At 47.2% G+C, this 20,316-nt stretch overlaps 2 protein-coding genes across 3 annotated transcripts in view; one reads left to right on the top strand and one right to left on the bottom strand.

Moving 5' to 3' along the window:
* Positions 1-20,316, bottom strand: part of GLT1D1 (glycosyltransferase 1 domain containing 1) — a 144,710-nt gene that overhangs the window by 90,635 nt on the left and 33,759 nt on the right. The gene's annotated exons all lie outside the window — the stretch shown is intronic.
* The window catches only part of SLC15A4 (solute carrier family 15 member 4), a 60,280-nt gene that overhangs the window by 30,787 nt on the left and 9,177 nt on the right, over positions 1-20,316 (top strand). For both annotated transcript variants that reach the window (XM_082204147.1, XM_082204146.1), the window contains exons 5-6: positions 49-217; positions 12,414-12,569. In XM_082204147.1, coding sequence (XP_082060273.1) covers positions 49-217; positions 12,414-12,569 — 325 coding nt within the window. The remainder of the gene's footprint in view (positions 1-48; positions 218-12,413; positions 12,570-20,316) is intronic.

The following is a 20,316-nucleotide window of genomic DNA, read 5'->3' on the forward strand; positions in this document are numbered from 1 at the left end:
ATGCTCTTACAACTTTGTTCCATCTCTCTCCTCCCCTTTCTCCCCCAGTTCCCTGCAGCTTGGCTGACCATGTTTGACGCGGTGCTTATCCTCATATTAATACCTTTGAAGGACAAAGTGGTCGACCCCATCTTGAAGAGGCACGGCCTGCTCCCGTCGTCGCTGAAGAGGATTGCGGTCGGCATGTTCTTTGTGATGTGCTCTGCGTTTGCTGCAGGTGAGAGAGGAGACAGACGGCTGAGAGTGCCGCTGGTTGAACAGTCATTTGGCGGCTGCCCGGAACATCTAGAAAATGGGATTACAAGATGTGATACGTTACACCAGCATCAGACCAAAAGCCTATCAAGTTCAACACTTTGTGTCTTGGTTTCTGACCAGAAGCCTCTGGGAATCCCACAAGCACAAAAGTGTTTTCCCCACTTAGGGTTCCCAGCAGCTGTTGTCCTGAGGCCTTCTTCCTCCCAACACTGGCTGGTAAACCACTGAGAGCCTTATTCCTCCATGAATTTGTCTAATTCTGTTTTGAAGCCATCCAAGTTGGTGTCCATCACTTCAAATCCCATGTAAAGAAGTCCTTTCTTTTATCTCTTTGGAGACCCTGCTCCAAATCATTTCAATTCCTCTTCCGTTACTCCTATCCATTACTCAAATCATCTCCAGATAAAGTCATGTTAACAATTTTTTTCCCTTCCAAGAAAAGTTAACATCCACCTACCCAGTAACCAAGATCACCCCCCCCCCAATTCGGTTTCTCCCAAATTCTTTGCCCACCCAGGAATATTTTGGGCCCATACATAGACCCCTAGCAACACCTGTGTCACTGTATATGTTTCGCCAGTCCTGTGCCTTAATCTTCTCTAATTCTGCAACTTAGTCAAGAAGAAAACAATGATGCCTTTGTAGGATGTGTAAATGATCTACTTACTGAGAATAATTTCCACATGCTCAGCACCTTTCCGCAGTGCTTCATAGACTGCTCATGCCTTCACCTGGTACCCACCACAAGGAACGTATTGATAAAGCGTTATAGTGTTAAATAAATTAATCTTGAGGGTTTGTAATCCTCCCAGTATATCAGAGCGAGGGACACTTTATAGGGCCATTAAGGCTTCTCTCTCGATGAGAAGAGGTAGTTACCTTATTAGGGACAAGGTCGTTTTGATATGTGGGCAAGCCAAGTTCCTGCTGCAAAGTCGTTTGAACTTTTATCTTTTGGGGGTTTCTTTTATTTCTTTAGGGGACGCGGGTGGCGCTGTGGGCTAAAGCCTCAGCGCCTAGGGCTTGCCGATCGAAAGGTCGGCAGTTCGAATCCCCGCGGCGGGGTGCGCTCCCGCTGCTCGGTCCCAGCGCCTGCCCACCTAGCAGTTCGAAAGCACCCCCGGGGGCAAGTAGATAAATAGGTACCGCTTACCAGCGGGAAGGTAAACGGCGTTCCGTGTGCGGCTCTGGCTCGCCAGAGCAGCGTTGTCACGCTGGCCACGTGACCCGGAAGTGTCTTCGGACAGCGCTGGCCCCCGGCCAATAGATGTGAGATGGGCGCACAAACCCCAGAGTCTGTCAAGACTGGCCCGTTCGGGCAGGGGTACCTTTACCTTTACCTTTACCTTTATTTCTTTTATCCCTCTGCTACAAGAAATTTGTGCTTTTAATTTTAGTCAATTCCCTGTACCTAGGCAACACAACTTTCTGAGGTCCGTATAACTTCAGCAAACAAAATTATTTTATCCCGCCTCATTTTTCCCCGGGTGCTAATCCAGCACGACATCAGTTTGGCTGCTTATGGATTGGGCAAACGATCCGGTAGCACACGTTTTCTCGCGGGGCAGCAACTTCTTTTGGGTTCTTCTATTCAGGCAAAATCCAGCGGCGCCACCTTTGCCTTCTCCACCCACCCCACCCAGCCGCCACGTCCCCTGAGTGCCCGCCCTCCCCGATGCAATTTGCAACGCCTATTAGAGGCTTTCGATTATTTCAGAATATCTTATAAATTGTGCGATAACGCGACTGATTAGATTTAATGAACGTTGGCGGTGCTTACTTTCGTGGCTTACATTGTAAATTCTTAGCAGCGGTATTTAAAACTACTCAGCTGGAAAATCAACTCCGTTTGCAGCCTTTTAAAACAATTACGGCAAAAATTTAATCCCAAACTTTAAATGGTAAAGAAGCGTCTTCGATCGTATCTTGAAACTTAGCGCATTGCTACTTCGAACAACCAAAAAAGAAAGAGGAAAGAGGATGTAGCGTGTCAGGTGAAATTATTATCATGGACATATTTTTTTATCCCTCCGTAGGAGGCAGGGCAGTAAATACTGGGTGGGTGTGCATGCGCAGGGAACTTAGTGCCTGGACAGGAATTCGAATTCGGGCTTCTGCAAGCTGAAGTCCAACTTTCCATTGACTACACCACTCATCAGAAGTTTTTTTTGAACAACAATCACAACCCTACAGAAACAAAATAAACTAATTTTGAAAGGCTTTGTGAGGAAAGGAAAGTATTCAACAAAGAAGACATTGTTGGGGTTTGCTTCACTTCTAGGGAAAGAGTATTAATTTGTTCATTTCATTTCAGAATTTCTCAGTGGCTCTACATTTGCTGAATACCCAAGCAAAGCCCAGAAATAGAATGTAAAGCATGATGACAGATCATAAAACAGCATTAAAAAGTAAAATCCAGCAAGAATTAAGAACTGCAGAAAGAAAATAGATTAAGGCTGCAATCCTAACCCCATTTACCTGGGAGCAAGCCCCATTGAATTCAATAGGGCTTACTGCTGAGTAGACATAGTTAGGATTGCAGCTGAATTCAGGAAGGCATGGAGAGAAAAGAAAAACTTTCAACAAATGGCAGAAACATTTATTATTATTATCTGCGCGTTTTTAAACAACAACAAGATAATGCAAAGTGACTTACAGTATACAAGCAAACAAATGCATATGTTAAAACCAGCATAAAAGAGAAAACAGAAAAATCTAAATCCTTGGCCCTTCAGATGTTTTGAGACTACAATTCCCAGCATCCCTGATCACTGGCCCTGCTAGCTAGGGATCATGGGAGTTGTAGGCCAAAAACATCTGGAGGGCCAAGGTTGAGGAAGCCTGCTCTATGGCCTTCTAGAAGTGGGTGTGATGTTTTTAAAATATTTCTCTTTCCTCTTGGTTTTAATGTATCTACGTGGGGTTTGTTGCCTGTATGATGGGCTGTAAGCTATGGTTTTCCCAGTAGTGATGTATGGAAGTGAGAACTGGACCATAAAGAAGGCTGGTGCCGGAGGAGACTCTTGAGAGTCCCATGGACTGCAAAAAGATCAAACCTATCTATTCTTAAGGAAATCAGCCCTGAGTGCTCACTAGAAGGACAGATCGTGAAGCTGAGGCTCCAATACTTTGGCCACCTCATGAGAAGAGAAGACCCCCTGGAAAAGACCCTGATGTTGGGGAAGACTGAGGGCACAAGGGGAAGGGGACGACAGAGGATGAGATGGTTGGACAGTGTTCTCGAAGCTAGTAGCATGAGTCTGACCAAACTGCGAGAGGCAGTGGAAGACAGGCGTACCTGGTGTGCTCAGGTCCATGGGGTCAAGAAGAGTCGGACATGACTAAACAACTAAACAACAATAAAGTTCCTGTGGGTTGCCCTGGGCAAGATGAAGTGACCCAACAGATTTAATAGATAATAATGAAAGCAGGAGCCATGTGGCCCAGCTTGACCATCATCCTCTTCTCACAGTGGCCAACCAGATGTCCCCATGCAACAGCACTCTGCCTACCTGTGGTTCTCAGCAACTGGTGTTCAGAGGCATAATACCTCCAACCATGGAGGTAGAACATAGCTATTGCATGACTAGTGTCATTGCTCTCTTGTCTGTGCAGCACTGGGCCCCTCTCGCTCCTTCGGCTGATGGAGGGGGCAGAGTGACGCTTTGTTCCTGCAGTTCCAGGACAACTGGATGTTGGAGCCAGAGATTCAGGAAAGGATCGGGTGGTATCAAGGCTCCCTAGATCTCCTCTAGCTCAGCCTTCTTCAACCTCGTCCCTCCAGATGTTTTTGGCCTACAACTCCCATGATCCTTAGCTAGCAGGACCAGTGGTCAGGGATGATGGGAATTGTAGTCTCAAAACATCTGGAGGGCCAAGGTTGAGGAAGCCTGCTCTAGCTGATGGATAGGCTCAGGTTGGTTCCCCCATTGCCTTGAGGCAGCAGCGACAGCCTCCTAGGAGTCCCTTGGCCGATCTCAGAAGCCAGAGGAGGCTGCCTGCTTGTTCTCCAGTTCGGGGCTACTGGTTTTCCACTTCCTCTTCCTCCGCCTCCATTTGCCCCTGCTGCTGCCAGGTGGTGGCCACAGATCGGCACATGTTACCAGTGAGCAAGCAGTGTTTCCTGCTTCACATGACTGGCATAAAACTTGAAGAGGGGGAAAGGGAACTGCCTTTTTCAGACATTGCCCCAGCTGCATAGAAATGTGAAACGCAATTCGCCTCCGCTTCCTCTTTATTCTTGAAGCACAGCACCAGTGTTGAAGGAGACTGGTTTTCCTCCTGTAGTTGATATCTGCAGCATGGCGATTTGGTTTTGGCTTTATTTTAATTTTTTTAAAAAGGATGAAAGTGGAGACACTCTTTACGTCAGGAATCGGGAACCTGCGCCCACCCCCCAGATGTTGTTGGACTCCAGTCTCCATCATCTCTGACCGTTGGTTGGGATGATGGGAATTGTAGACCACCTAGAGGGACAGAGATTCACCACTCCTGCCTTACACTGCAAATATATGTGCGCCAGGATACTGTAACTGGGTCTTCCGGTTCGGGATAAGGCAGCTCACCACTGGAAACAAAACAAAAAGTGATTAACAGTGCAATTCTAACCATGTCTGTTATTAATTACTTAATTAGGTAGTTAGTTAGTTAGTTAATTAGATTTGTATGCTGCACTATACCTGTAGATCTCAGGGCAGTTTGCAACATAGAATTACAATTAAAAAAAACAGAAAATGCACAATAAAAACCAAAACAGCCCAGCAATCCCCGCTTCCACAACACATTTTAAAAGATCATCAGATGTCAATCAGCCTGGCTAAAGAGGAACAGTTTCCCCTGGCGCCTAAAGTTGTACAGTGGTGCCTCGCAAGACGAAAAGAATCCGTTCTGTGATTCTCTTCGTCTAGCGGTTTTTTCGGCTTGCGAAGCAAGCCCATTGACGGATTAGCGCTGTTAGCGGCTTTTAGCGGCTTATCTGCTGATCGGATCAGCTGATAAGCGGCTTAGCAGCTTAGAAAAAGGGGGGGGGAGGGAAAAAACCCAGCAGGAACTCGCAAGACATTGTCGTCTTGCGAAGCAAGCCCATAGGAGATTCGTCTTGCGAAGCACCTCCAAAACGGAAAACTCTTTCGTCTAGCGAGTTTTCCGTCTTGCGAGGCATTCGTCTTGCGGGGCACCACTGTATCATGAAGACACCAGCTGAACTTTTCTGGGGAGAACAGCCCCCAAACAGGGAAGCAATGCAGAAAAGGCCCGTTCTCATGATGTGACCATGACAAGGGACTGATGTCAATGTTGCCCACTGACAGATCACCCTCTTCCTGCCCAGATCAGCTTCCTCATCCATAGTGGGTGAGGGAGATCTTATTCTGAGGCCGACCTGACATTCAACAACAACAGCAGTCACAGACCTGAGGGCTGGCTGACAGGACAACTGCAATTTCCCAGCTTGGAGGAGGAGCTGGCACACGGCATAGTCACTAACTGCCTGTGCCCCATGCCCCTTGTCTAGTCTGCCCCATCTCACACGCCATACCTCCCCCCACCCCAAACCACTGAGATTGGGGGACCCCCTGCTCTCTTCTTCTCCCAGGAACATCCCACCAAGAGCCCTTATTTGAACGCAAGCAAGAAATAATAATAATAATAGTTTATTTATACCCTGCCCATCTGGCTGAGTTTCCCCAGCCACTCTGGGCGGCTCCCAATCAAGTGTTAAAAACAATACAGCATTATATATAATAACTACCCTAAACAGGACTGCCTTCAGATGTCTTTTAAAAATAAGATAGCTGCTTATTTCCTTGACATCTGATGGGAGGGCGTTCCACAGGGCGGGCGCCACTACCAAGAAGGCCCTCTGTCTGGTTCCTTGTAACCACACTTCTCACAATGAGGGAACCGCCGGAAGGCCCTCGGCGCTGGATCTCCGTGTCCGGGCTGAACGATTGGGGTGGAGACGCTCCTTCAGGTATACAGGACCGAGGCCGTTTAGGGCTTTCAAGGTCAGGACCAACACTTTGAATTGTGCTCGGAAACATACTGGGAGCCAATGCAGATCTTTCAGGACCAGTGTTATATGGTCCCGGCGGCCACTCCCAGTCACCAGTCTAGCTGCCGCATTCTGGATTAATTGCAGTTTCCGGGTCACCTTCAAAGGTAGCCCCACATAGAGTGCATTGCAGTAGTTCAAGTGGGAGATAACTAGAGCATGCACCACTCTGGCGCATTAGAAGCATTTTAAAGCATTCTAAATAGCTGGGGCCATAACAGCAACCAAAAGCAGCATACCCTAACCCAAAGATCTTCTGGCCGCCTCAGCTTCCAAGGCTGCAGTAAATCAATGAATCTGTAGAGCCACATCTGAAGCCAGGTAGAAGAGGCAGGGGGCAGGTCCCACAAGGCCCACAGCCCATGGTCTTCTGTGCTGGGCAGACACACTCCCTTGAGGCTGTCTCCTCGGAAGTATGTCCTATTGAATTCAATTGGACTTTACTCGCAGTAAGCAGGTTTAGGGTTGTGGTACTTTATCCAGTGACTTCTGAATCATGCTGTACAGCTTGCAAACCTCATTTTTGTGCGGGTTTTAGTATTCATAGGAATCAAAAGGGATTTATCTCTTGCTTTTGCAAAATCGCTGTAGTCCAGCATTTGCATAAAACCAGCAAGCGCTGGATTTCGGGGTTTTTCTCCCACCAAATAATACAGGTCGCCAGCATCTGTTGATGCTCTGCTTTGACTTTGTACCGGGTGTGTGTGTGCGTTCTGCTAGCCATAATGAGATGGCCTTTATTCCAAATGATGTCTGTTTGCATCAGTAGCTGCAAGCTAATCCATGTGGGACGAGGGACGGATTTGTGTAATTCTGGTTAATAAAACGAAAATACAGTAACTCCAGAATCCTGTGGTGCAGGAAACTGGAATTTCCCAAAAATGTGCTTCTTTTCCTGGCTGTTTATGTTCTTGTTTCCTTTGGTGTGCTTACAGTATTTTCTGCATGTGGATATGAGAAAACATAATTTAAGCTGCGGTTGCTTAGTTCAGCTAATCCTCTTGTAAGGCAAGCAGATCCATTCTTTTCAAACTGTGAAGAAGCAGCGGATCCAGGGTGCCAGCTCACTTGCCTAGCTTCTTATAGGAACACAGAGTCAGACCATGGATAAATCTAACTCAGTATTGTCCACACTGACTTGGCAGCAGCTCTCCAGGGTATCAGCCAGGAGTTTTTCCCAGCCCTTTCCGGAGACCCCAGGGATTCAACACGGGACATTCTGCATGCAAAAGCTCATAAAGGTTTTCATAAACGCTCTAAAGAGTTTGGAGTGAGCAGTGAGGAAGGAGCCAAGTTTGCTGACGACACTAAATTGCTCAGGGTCCATAAAACAAAAATACCTTTCCAAACTGAATGAATGAGTGGCAAATGCATTTCAGTGTAAACAGTAATAATAATAATAATAATAATAATAATAATAATAATAATAATAATAATAATATCTTTATTGTCATTGCCCCCTTCGGGGACAACGAAATTACTTGACTGCTCCATAAAAACACTAATTAAACAATACAGTATAATACAGCAAGGGAGATTCGATGACTTTCAAAGTCCGGGCTTCCCATTCAGGGCCGAGATCGCTCTGGAGAAGAAGCTGTTCTTAAGACTGCTCGTTCTTGTCTTCATCGTCCTGTATCTCCGTCCCGACGGCAAGAGCTCGAAGAGACAGTGACCAGGATGCGATGGATCTTTTACTATGTCCAGTGCCTTCCTATGGCACCTTTACACTTTAAACAAGTGTAAAGTGGTGCATGTCAGGGCAAACAAAATCTTAATTTCACCTAAACACTCATGAGCTGGTGGACCAGGAACAAGACCTTGGGGCCATAATAAATGGCTCCATGAAGAAGTCAGTCTTTGCAGTCTGCAGCAACTTTTTTTTATATAAAATGAAAGAAAGCAAATTCCATGCTAGGGATCATTGGGAAAGGAAGTGAAAATAAAACTGCCAGTAGCATAATGCCGTTATACAGTGGTGCCTCGCAAGACGAAATTAATTCGTTCCGCAAATTTTTTCGTCTAGCGAATTTTTCGTCTTGCGAAGCACGGTTTCCCATAGGAATGCATTGAAAATCAATTAATGCGTTCCTATGGTCAAAAAAAGTCCAAACAAAGCCAAATTTAGTACAAGAGTTTATTAAGTGCTCTTTAAAGTCACACATACTGTAAAGAGCATTTCAAAATTCAAACCCATAATTTTTTTTAAAAAACAGCAGAGTGGCCCAGTGGTCACAGAAAATCATAAAAATGCAGGAAAAAAACCACAAGCTTCCAGATTCTTGCAAACCCCTCCCCAACTGTTCCCCCAGCCACCCAGCACACAGAAATTCAAATCCAGATTTTTTTTTAAAAAAACAGCAGAGTGGCCCAATGGTCACAGAAAATCAGAAAAATGCAGAAAAAAAAACAAGCTTCCAGATTCTTGCAAACCCCTTCCCAACGCCAAGTCCTTGAATTCCAAACACCCCAACCCAAAATCCACCCCCCCAAAAAAAAGTTTTAAAAGCTTAACTTACCAAATGGCTGCAAAAGAAGTTTTGGAAAAGCTTCAAAAATCAATAATCCACCAACAGCATACAAATCAATATGGCTAACCTGATCCAAAACACCCACCCACCCCACTCACACACGAAAACAAAGATCACCACAGCCAATCGCAAGCAAACAATCACACCCTAGGCCAACCCCAACCTCTCTCACCACCAAAGGAACACAAGTGAACAACACAAGCAACGCTGACACCAAACTCTACATACATTAAACATAATAGAAACACCGCCACCCGACCCCACCCCTATCCATCCTCCCTCCCTCCACCCCCTCTCTTTTTTCTTTTTTCTTTTCGTCTCCCCCTAATGCCTCAACAAATGAAACGGATTTGTAAAAATGTTATATGGAAAAAAAATACGAAGCACTACACTTATGAATAAAATATATATTTAAAAAAAAAAATCACCAAAGTCTTTAAAAACCTCAAAAAAGGCTACTATGTACACTGCGTTCTATGAGTTGCTCCTCGAAGTCAAGTCGCAACTGTATTAACGGTGTTAAGAAAAATGAAACAAACTTGCAAGACGTTTTCGTCTTGCGAAGCAAGCCCATAGGGAAATTCGTTTTGCGAAGCAGCTCAAAAATGGAAAACCCTTTCGTCTAGCGAGTTTTCCGTCTTGCGAGGCGTTCGTCTTGCGGGGCACCACTGTGCAGTGGTACTTTGGGTTAAGAACTTAATTCGTTCCGGAGGGCCGTTCTTAACCTGAAACTGTTCTTAACCTGAAGCACCACTTTAGCTAATGGGGCCTCCTGCTGCGCCGCCAACACACAATTTCTGTTCTCATCCTGAAGCAAAGTTCTTAACCCGAGGTACTATTTCTGGGTTAGCGGAGTCTGAAACCTGAAGCGTATGTAACCTGAAACATATGTAACCTGAGGTACCAGTGTATAAATCTGTGGTGTGACTGCATTTGGAATACGGCGTACAGTTCTGGTTTCCTCACCTGTGAAAGGATACTGTAGAGTTGGCAAAGGTTCAGAAATGATCAAGGGAGTGAAGTGATGCCCCTGTGAATAAAAGCTGTGGAGTTTGGGACTTTTTAGTTTAGAGCAGTGTTTCTCAACCTGTGGGTCCCCAGATGTTGTTGGACTACAACTCCCATCATTCCTAGCCAGCATGACCAGTGGTCAGGGATGATGGGAGTTGTAGTCCAACAACATCTGGGGACCCACAGGTTGAGAACCGCTTGTTTAGAGGGAAGGTGAGGAAAAGGCGAGAGGGTAGAAGTTCATAAACTTGCGGATGGCACGGAGAAAGTGGATGGAGAAGAGATTTTCTCCCTCTTAACGCTGGGACTTGTGGACAACAATGAAGTTGAACGTTGGGAAATTCAGGACAGAAAGGACTTCTTCACGTGGCGCATAGTTAAACTCTGGAACTCTCTGCCCCAGGAGGCAGCGATGACCACCAAAGTGGATGGCTTTAAAAGAGGATTAGACAAATTTATGGAGGAGAGGGCTGTCGATGAGTGTTAAGCACAATGGCTCTGCTGTGTGTGCTGGTCCGGGGGGGGGGGTTACCGTGCGGCGTAAGGGTAAGGAGGCTGTCCGTCAGGGGTGAAGCGAGGTCCAAAGCGAGGAGTCGGGCGTGGTCAGGAACTCAGGAGAGCAGGTCAGGGTGCCGGCAGGAACAGGTTACCAACGATGTTGCTCCCGCAACCTGGGACTGGGCGGGCTGGCCTTTATCTCCTCCGAGGCATAGGGCGGTCCACAGGTTCCTCGCCTCCCCTGGCCTTAAGGCGAGCACTCCTCCTGTGAGAACTTAGTTCCCTCCGCCTCTCTGCCCTGAGCCTCTGCAGCTCAGGAGAGGCTGGAGGGTTACTGGACCCAGAGGCAACCTCACCTTCCCCTGACAGGGCTGGGAGAGGAGCACCTGCAGGCAACGGGTCCTCCAGCCCCTCAGGAGCCAGAGTGGATTCAGCTGGTGTCTGCTCCTGAGGATCTAGCACAGGTGAGGGCCCTTCAGGTTCAAGCCCCTGCCCTGGCTCAGCCGGCCCTGGAGGCGGGGACTCCTGTGCAGGCTGGGATTCCTCAGGTTCAGCCTCTGAATCAGATTCCCAGGCCATCACACTGTGCCTCCACAATCTGAGGCAACAACGCACCTGATTATCGGTGGCTGTAAACCGCAGGAGAGTCCTCTTGTGCTCAAATCCAGCTTGCAGGTTCCTCACAGGCATCCTGTTGACCCTTGTGAGAACAGGATTCTGGACTAGATGGGCCATTGGCCTGATCAGCGAGCTCTCGGGTTAAAAACGTTTATTCATTCTGTCTGAATTGTATTTACTCGGCTGAAGCAAGTTAGGTTAATCGGGTTGCACCCCCCACTTGGCTATGAAGCTCTGACCCTACCTCGCAGGGTTGTTAGGTGGACAAAATATAGAAGTGGGGGAAATGACATTCACCACTCCAAGCACAGGCGGGGAACCTCGGGCTCAGGGGCCGAATGGGGACCTCCACATCTCTCTTCTGGCCCTTGGGATGCTCCCCAGACCACACCTGTCACCAGCCCTGCTTCACACACCCCTAAAGTGTTATTGCCTTGCTGGAATGTGTGCTTCAGCTGCGAAAGGGTGTGTGTGTGTGTGTGTGTATTTGTAGAAACTACCAGACAAAGGTGGGACGCGGGTGGTGCTGTGGGTTAAACCACAGAGCCTAGGACTTGCCGATCAGAAGGTTGGCGGTTTGAATCCCCGCAATGGGGTGAGCTCCCGTTGCTCGGTCCCAGCTCCTGCCAACCCAGCAGTTCAAAAGCACATCAAAGTGCAAGTAGATAAATAGGAACCGTTCCGGCGGGAAGGTAAACGGCGTTTCCGTGCACTGCTCTGGTTCGCCAGAAGCGGCTTAGTCATGCTGGCCACATGACCCGGAAGCTGTACGCCGGCTCCCTCGGCCAATAAAGCGAGATGAGCGCCACATCCCCAGAGCTGGTCATGACTGGACCTAATGGTCAGGGGTCCCTTTACCTTTACCAGGCAAAGGTAAAATTTGCATTAATTGCCCTGCCCCCTTTCCCCTCTTGCACTGCCCACTACCAGGATGGGGCCCCCAGAAGGTTTGCGCAGAAGTGCATGCAGCCCACCGGCTAAAATAAGGTTCCCCACCCCAATCTCTGAGGGATGCGGTGGTCTAAACCACAGAGCCTAGGGCTTGCCTATCAGAAGGTTGGCGGTTCGAATCCCCACAACAGAGTGAGCTCCCGTTGCTCAGTCCCTGCTCCTGCCAACCTAGCAGTTCGAAAGCACATCAAAGTGCAAGTAGATAAATAGGTACCGCTCAGGCAGGAAGGTAAACGGCATTTCCATGCGCTGCTCTGGTTCGCCAGAAGCGGCTTAGTCATGCTGGCCACATGACCCGGAAAAACTGTGGACAAACACCGGCTCCCTTGGCCTGTAAAGCGAGATGAGCGCTGCAACCCCAGAGTCGTCCATGATTGGACCTAATGGTCAGGGGTCCCTTTGCCTTTTACCCCTGATCTTGGAGGAAGGGTGGGATTTTTTAAAAAAATGAAATAAATGTGAAGCTCCATATTGCATTTCCCCCTCTCTTCCAGGAATATTGGAAAGCAAGAGGCTGAAGATCGTGAAGGTCAGGACTATCAATCAGACGATTGGGAACGCAGTCTATCATGCGGCCGATATGTCCGTCTGGTGGCAGATCCCTCAATACCTTCTGATTGGGTTCAGCGAGATATTTGCAAGCATTTCGGGTGAGTTTGGGAAGGGGAGTGTGGAAAGGTATTGCGGCTCTTTCCTGTACGGCCATTTCATCCTGTTGGCTGAGGAGCCTTGGAAACCCCACCCCACCCCACCCCTGCCTCCCTCCCTGTGTGGCCCTCAAAACTCTCCCCGGGCCACGTGCCCTATACTCTCCCAGCTTCCCACACCTAATATGTTTTCTCTGGCCGGAAGCGTATCTCTCAGCTCTGGGGAACGCCTCTTGATTATCCGGACGGGGGATTGAGAATGGTGTGAAAGTACATGTAGAAACTAGTCTGTTGTGCAAGATGCAAAGCTCAAATTTCACGCTCCGCCCGCTTTTGCCTGTGGCCCCGCCCACTGCCAGCATGCGGCCCTTGGGACGTTGCTTAGAAAGTAATCTGGCCCTCGGACTGGAAAAGCTTCCCCACGCCTGATTTAAAAGCTCTCTCACCTGCCCTGGGCTCTTGCTTCCATTTCATACTTTTAAGAAGCTGCTTTTAGGGATCTGCAGGTAGGGGAAAGAAAGCTCATTCTGTGTATTTGCAGCATTTCCCACTTAGCAGTTATTTTAAATGCGTTTGTGGGAGAGGGGGTTATTGAGGGGTTTTTTTGTTTTTGTTTTTATTATGTAATTGGTGTTCTCAATTTTTTATGTTGTGAAGAGCCCTGCCATCTTTGGCTAAAGGGCAGTAAGCTATAATAATAATAATAATAATTAATAATAATAATAATAATAATAATAATAATAATAATAATAATACAGTGGTATCTTGGGTTAAGAACTTAATTTGTTCTGGAGGTCCATTCTTCACCTGAAACTGAGGCACCACTTTAGCTAATGGGGCCTCCCGCTGCCACACAATTTCTGTTCTCATCCTGAAGCAAAGTTCTTAACCTGAGGTACTATTTCTGGGTTAGCGGAGTCTGTAACCTGAAGTGTCTGTAACCTGAAGCATCTGTAACCCAAGGTACCACTGTAATAAGGTTGATAACGTTGAAGCCCTGTTTTGTGCGATGTCATCAAGGTCCAGGGTTCAGTCCCTGGAAACCCCAGTCAAGTTGTAAGACCTACGAGGAGAGGGGATTCTCAGCCTGACATCTCGGGGGGCTGCCCCTGCCCCTTGGCAGTTGACAGTGCAGTGCTGGATCCGAACCAATGGATTCAATTTACAAGGGGGTGGGGGAGAGGAAGAGAAAGATCTAGCCTATCTCTTAGCAAGATTGCCCATGGGACACAAGTAGCTTTGATGGCGGGTTGGTCTTTGGTGGGCTCTCTTTCTCTAGAGCTGCTTAAGCAGAGGTTGGGTGACCACCTCGCAGGGATGTTGTAGGAGTTGATTTCCTGCATTGGCACAATGTACAGTGGTACCTCGGGTTACATACGCTTCAGGTTACAGACTCTGCTAACCCAGAAATAGTACCTCGGGTTAATAACTTTGCTTCAGGATAAGAACAGAAATCGTGCTCTGGCGGCACGGCGGCAGCAGGAGGCCCCATTAGCTAAAGTGGTGCTTCAGGTTAAGAACATTTTCAGGTTAAGAACGGACCTCCGGAACGAATTAAGTTCTTAACCCGAGGTACCACTGTATTAGAACTGCTTTTAAGAGGTTTCATGTCCTGTTGTGTGTCGTCCTGGGCTCCTTTGGAAGGAAGGGAGGAATAGGGGAGCCTTGCAAGAAGGAGGAGCCGTAGATCAATGCTGGAACATGTGTTTAGTGGTCTAAGGCAGGGGTTAGCAAACTTTTTCAGCAGGGGGGTGGTCCACTGTCCCTCAGTCCTTGTGCAGGGCCATACTATATTTTGAAGAAAAAAAATAAAAAATGGACAAATTCCTATGCCCCACAAATAACCCAGAGATTCATTTTAAATAAAAGCACACGTTCTACTCATGTAAAAACACTCTGATTCCCGGACCGTCCACAGGCTGGATTGAGAAGGCGATGGGGCCAGATCCAGCCCACGGGTCTTAGGTTGCCTACCCATGGTCTAAGGGTCAGTCCCTGGCAGCCTCAGGTTTGTTTTTGTTTTAAAAAAAGATCAGGTGATGGCAAAGACTTTTGCAGACTTTGGGAGCCACTGTCAGTTAATGCAGATGGCACAAGGCTAGATGGCTCCAAGGCTGCAGATGTTGCCAGTGCGTAGCTTGAAATTCGCTGCTCTAGCCCAACAGGCAAGTGTCCTTGAGTATTTCCGTTCCCTGCCGGTTTCATGTAGTGTCCAGCAGTACAGGCTCCTATTGATTTTATTCTCTTTTCTCTCTCCTTCTTTTTCATGGAATGCACAAACGGGAGGAGGGAGCGTGGCCGTAAAATCTCATTTTCTGGTCTGTTTCACACACATTCAGGGCTCATTAGCAAAAGCAAAGCAAGAAATAGCTCCAGCTTTGTGCCTCTGCTTCACATGCATGTTGTTTTGCGTAGACGTCGAATTTAATAACTGTTGCTCTCTTTTCTCTGCTCCTCTCTCTTCCTTTTTACTCCCCCTCGACACTCGACACAAGAATCACCATGAGCCAAAAACAAAGAATGCCCCCCAAAATTGATATTCTGTGCCTCGTTTTTAAAGTCCCCCCCCCCCCGAAGTAAAGTTTAGTTGTTAATCTTGAACATTTAAGTTTAGTTTGGTTGATGAATAAAAACAATGTCCCTTTGATTGAGTACATCTTCACCTTTAAAATAAGTACGGTCATACCTCGGGTTGAATGTGCTTCAGGTTGAGCGCTTTCAGGTTGCACTCCACGGCAACCCGGAAGTAACGGAGCGCGTTACTTCTGGGTTTCACCACTCGCGCATGCGCAGACACTCAAAATGACATCACACACATGCATGGAAGCGGCAAGGTGCGACCCGTGCATGCGCAGATGCGCCGTCTCATCTTACGTTCCATTCAGGATGCGAACGGGGCTCTGGAACGGATCCCGTTCGCATCCCGAGGTACCACTGTACCATATTGGCCCAATTATAAGTCACACTTCTTCCCCGAATTCTGATCTGGAAAAGTTACAGTGCGGCTTATAATGAAGACCTTATGATGTGCTGCTGAAACAGCTTCCCAGGAGGACCAGTGGGGTTGTGGGACAACGGTGCACTGTGCACCCGTGACTCCCAAGCTTTCCCCAAGCTGTTGGGGGGGGGGAGAGTTTCCAACAGGATTCTCCCCTTTGCCAACAGGATTCTCCTCTTCCTCCTTCATTTTGACAGCTTGGTAGTCTTGGGTGGGCTGCACGCCATTGCCCCGCGCTCCCGTGCTACTTCCTGGGGGGAGCTGCACCGCTTTGCCAACAACATTCCCCCCTTCCCGGTTCTTTTTGACAGCTCTTGGGAGGCTCTGCCCCAGGAAGCAACCCCAGGGAGTGTGGGGCAACGGTGCACCGTCTGCCCTCTGCCCCAAGCCAAGATAACACCTGATACAAGGCTGCCTTCGTTATATTCATTAAAAAAACAAACTTAATTTATTATTATGATACCTTTTTATACTCCACCTTTTCCACTGACAGGATAAAAGCAGATAAAAGCTTACAGGTAAAAGCAAGAATTGCTAAAAACTTAAAACAACAAACAGCTAAACATTGTTGGAATTAAAACGTTGGCATCCATCTCAATAGAGTATGCCACTGGGGGCAAAGTCAAACCACAGCACTGAAGTGACCTCCCAGGGGCACAAGCCTGGGGGGTATATCCGGAGGTCCTGGGCTGCCTGGATGACAAGACCCCCCCCCCTCGGCCTCATTGCCGTTGTCCAAAGGAAAGCGCAGCAAAATGCAGTTTGGCACCAGCTTGCCTGCAGCGGTTGCTGGAAGGAGGCGTACAGGGCACCATCCAACTGTCTTGGGGACTCCAGCAAGTCAGATTATTGTCTCCCCCACCCCACGTGAGCCAAGTTTGGTATCAGTGCACCTTCTTCACCCCGGGGGGGGGGCGGGGAGAAGATCGCTTTCGGGGCTTTCTGCCACGTGTATCTTGATTTTTATACTCCGCCGTGTTACCTCCTTGCACAATCTTTATTATCAAAGCAGATATGAACTTGGTGGCCACAGAAAATTGTTACTCGCATGCCCCAAAGCTCTTCATGGTCTACCTTTTTAGGAGACGACCTTCTTAGGAGATGACTTTTTAGGACAACACCTCAGGGTGTTGTTTTGAGCAGACCTTTGGAGGGACAGATCTGCAGATCTGGCAATGTAGATGGCCCCATCTGCACTAGGCATTTAACACCACTTCAGGCTGCGTAAATCGGGGCTTGGAAACCATTTTTCAGTCAGAGGGCCATTTTCCTTACTGGGCGACCTTCCGGGGGCCGCACAGCAGCCATTGGGCAGGGCCAGGGGCAAAAGCAGCTGGAGCAATTAATGTAGAATTAGGCTAACTTCTGTAAACACATACCACCATGGCGGTATTAATAATACATTTCAAGGCCAGGAGAATGTGTGGCTCTCCCCACCTACCCATTTCCCCAAATGCGGCCAATGGAATTGCATTTTGGCTTCCCTAAAAATCCCTTGGATGCCTCATCTGAAGAAAAGCCACGTCATTTGCTTCCATGAGGGAATACTGGCAGAAACTTGTAAAAGTTAACTTTTTCTCTCAGTAGTTCTACAATGAAGCCACTAGGTGTCAGGATTTTAGATCCTCTTCGCCACAGAAAGAAAATGTGGGGAAAAACTGTTCTGTCCTCAGGAATTTCAGCCCCTGTCGCTTTGCTTTTTAATATTTATACATTTTTTATATTTCTGCTTACAAAAACTTGAAGAGGCCCTGTTCAATGTGGTGGGTATATTATGCTGCAGAATTATACCACATGTCTTTTTAAAGTTGTTTCTGGACAAACATTTGGTTCTGTTTTGTATCCCAGTTCAAAAAGCGAGAATTGTCCTTCCAGGGCCTTGGGGTTCGTTCAGGTTATCCCACAATTCATACCAAAAGGGTCAGGTTGACTGGACTAGCCACTGTCTCTCAGCCTAGCCTACCTTAAGGGGTTGTTGTGAGGGTGAAATCAAGGGAGGGGAGAGAAAATGTATGCCTTCCAGTTTTTTTTTGTTTTTTTTTTTAAAAAAAGCCACTATAAAATCCATAATAATTAAAATACATAATGGTACAGTTCCAAGAAAATATATAAAATATCTGTGATTAAAATTTGCAACAAAACAAGCTTGTTAAAAGGCTTAGCAATTGAACAGCTAAAAGTGTGATTAAAATAAGTAATTGGGTCTTTGGTCACAAATTTCGAAGAGACTGGAATAAATTTATCTGGTATATGAAGAATTATTTTAGAAATGTGGACACTAGCGGGACTGAAATAAATCCGGCAACGATAAACTTTAAAACTTTTCAGACCAAAGACATAGAGTTGACTACAAGGATATTAAGGTCAGAAATTGATAATTTGAAGTGTGATGCAAAGATCTGAAGAAAAAAAAAAAACCAATTGAAGGAACAGAGGGAAGTCACAAGCTCGGCAGAGCAAAGCCTATAATTGCAAGGTTGGATTTGTTGTGTTATAAAAGGAAAAACTAATAAAAATTGTACGGAAAATAAATAAAATAAGTAATTAGGAAGGTCAAGTTCAGAGGAAACCTTGCCTAAATTGGTGTGTCTTCAAGAGCTGACGAAATGCCAATACTGATGGGCCTATCGTCTTTTAGCCTGGAGGCATTCTGCAGGGATGGAAAAGCCCACCTTCAGTGGAAAAGCCCACCTTTGTGTTACCACACGCTGAGCACCATCAGGCTGTGAGAAAAACCAACCAGGTTTTGTTTCCTCATCTTAATGCCCTTACTCACAGCTGTCCATGGAGGCGCAGGTCAATTCTGTATCCATGGCAGCTGTCTACCAGCTCCATCTGGTACACAGGCTGAGACCCTACCTGCCCGTGGACTATCCTGCCAGAGTGGTGCATGCTCTAGTTATCTCTCGCTTGGACTACTGCAATGCGCTCTACGTGGGGCTACCTTTGAAGGTGACCCAGAAACTACAACTAATCCAGAATGTGACAGCTAGACTGGTGACTGGGAGCAGCCGCCGAGACCACATAGCACTGGTCTTGAAGACCTACATTGGCTCCCAGTACGTTTCCGAGCACAATTCAAAGTGTTGGTGCTGACCTTTAAAGCCCTAAATGACTTGGGTCCAGTATACCTGAAGGAGCGTCTCCACCCCCGTCGTTCTGCCCAGACGCTGAGGTCAAGCGCCGAGGGCCTTCTGGCAGTTCCCTCATTGCGAGAAGCCAAGTTACAGGGAAGCAGGCAGAGGGCCTTCTCGGTAGTGGCGCCCGCCCTGTGGAACGCCCTCCCACCAGATGTCAAAGAGAACAACAACTACCTGACATTTAGAAGACATCTGAAGGCAGCCCTGTCCAGGGAAGTTTTTAATGTGTGACATTTTAATGTATTTTTAATCTTTGTTGGAAGCTGCCCAGAGTGGCTGAGGAAACCCAGCCAGATGGGCGGGGTACAAATAAATTATTATTATTATTATTATTATTATTATTATTATTATTATTATCATTATTATCATTATTATTATTATTACTGGGCGGCGAATACAAACCGCAATGGCGATGCAGGGCTGGAGACAGTCAACCGCTGGATACCGGTTGCTGAGAATCGCAAATAGAGATGGAGCTGTTGCTTAGGCAGCTAGTTTGCCACTTTGCCATTCACAACAGATCTCTTGCTATTTCCTGACTGCCCTCTGCACCCGATGAGCTACAATAAATGGGAAGAAACCAGATCTCAAGCTTGTCATCGCAAGGCTCTAAAACTGGCATTTGGCGCTGCACAAAGAGTCCACAGGGAGCATGTGGCCCAATCTTTTCCCATGGTACACCTTCCCATCTTCAATGCTGGATCATCTTTCTATGTGAGACGATGTAGATGTTGCAGGGCCTTCCTTTATTTAGATCTGGGTGCAACAACTTCCTCTCCAATGCAAGTGGCATTCAGAGGCATACTGCCTCCCACGGCGGAAGCAGAAGACAGCCATTGAGGCTTGTGGCCACCGATAGCCTTACGCTCCATGACTTTGTCTAAATCCCTTTTAAAGCCGGCCTCTCTCTGAACCATCCCCTCAGCTTACTACATAGCTAAGTGATTGCTGATCCACTGCTATTTGAAGTACCTGTAGGGGCAACTTATTTGCTGACGAAGAATCATTATTGAAACAGTTCGTTATCCGGAAAAACTGTTCTACACTTGGAGCCCTCATCACCGCACTTCTGTAGATTTCGACTGTTGAAAGACAATTTGCCTTCATCTCAGCATGTTTTGATACTGACTGATCTCACTTTCTGCGCATGTGCAAAGTGCGATTTAGCGCATCTGCACATGCGTGACCCCCCCGAAACCCGGAAGTAACCTGTTCCGGTACTTCCAGGTTTCGGCAGTCCGTAACCTGAAAAAACACAACCTGAAGCGGCTGTAACCCAAGGTATGACTAACTGTTAAACTTGAAATGACCCCCGTGGGGTCATCTCGTCCAATTCCCTGAAATGCAGGAATCACAGCTAAATAATCACTGGCGTATGGTCATCCCACCTCTGTATAAAAACCTCAAATGAAGGAGAGTCCAGCTTCCGAGGGAGCCCGTCCCACTGTCAAACAGCTCTTAGAATCAGAAACGTCTCCCTAATGCCGACCCCAGAAATAGAAAGCTTGTCCCACCTTTTTGCAGGGTGGATTTTAAAAGTAGGCACCGGTGCTTTTGAATTGTGCTTGGAAAACTGTCTGGCAGCCTGCGTAGTTATTTTAAGTTTTCTTCC

The sequence above is a fragment of the Podarcis vaucheri genome (assembly GCF_965113315.1).
Source record: "Podarcis vaucheri genome assembly, chromosome: 16".
Taxonomy (NCBI): domain Eukaryota; kingdom Metazoa; phylum Chordata; class Lepidosauria; order Squamata; family Lacertidae; genus Podarcis; species Podarcis vaucheri.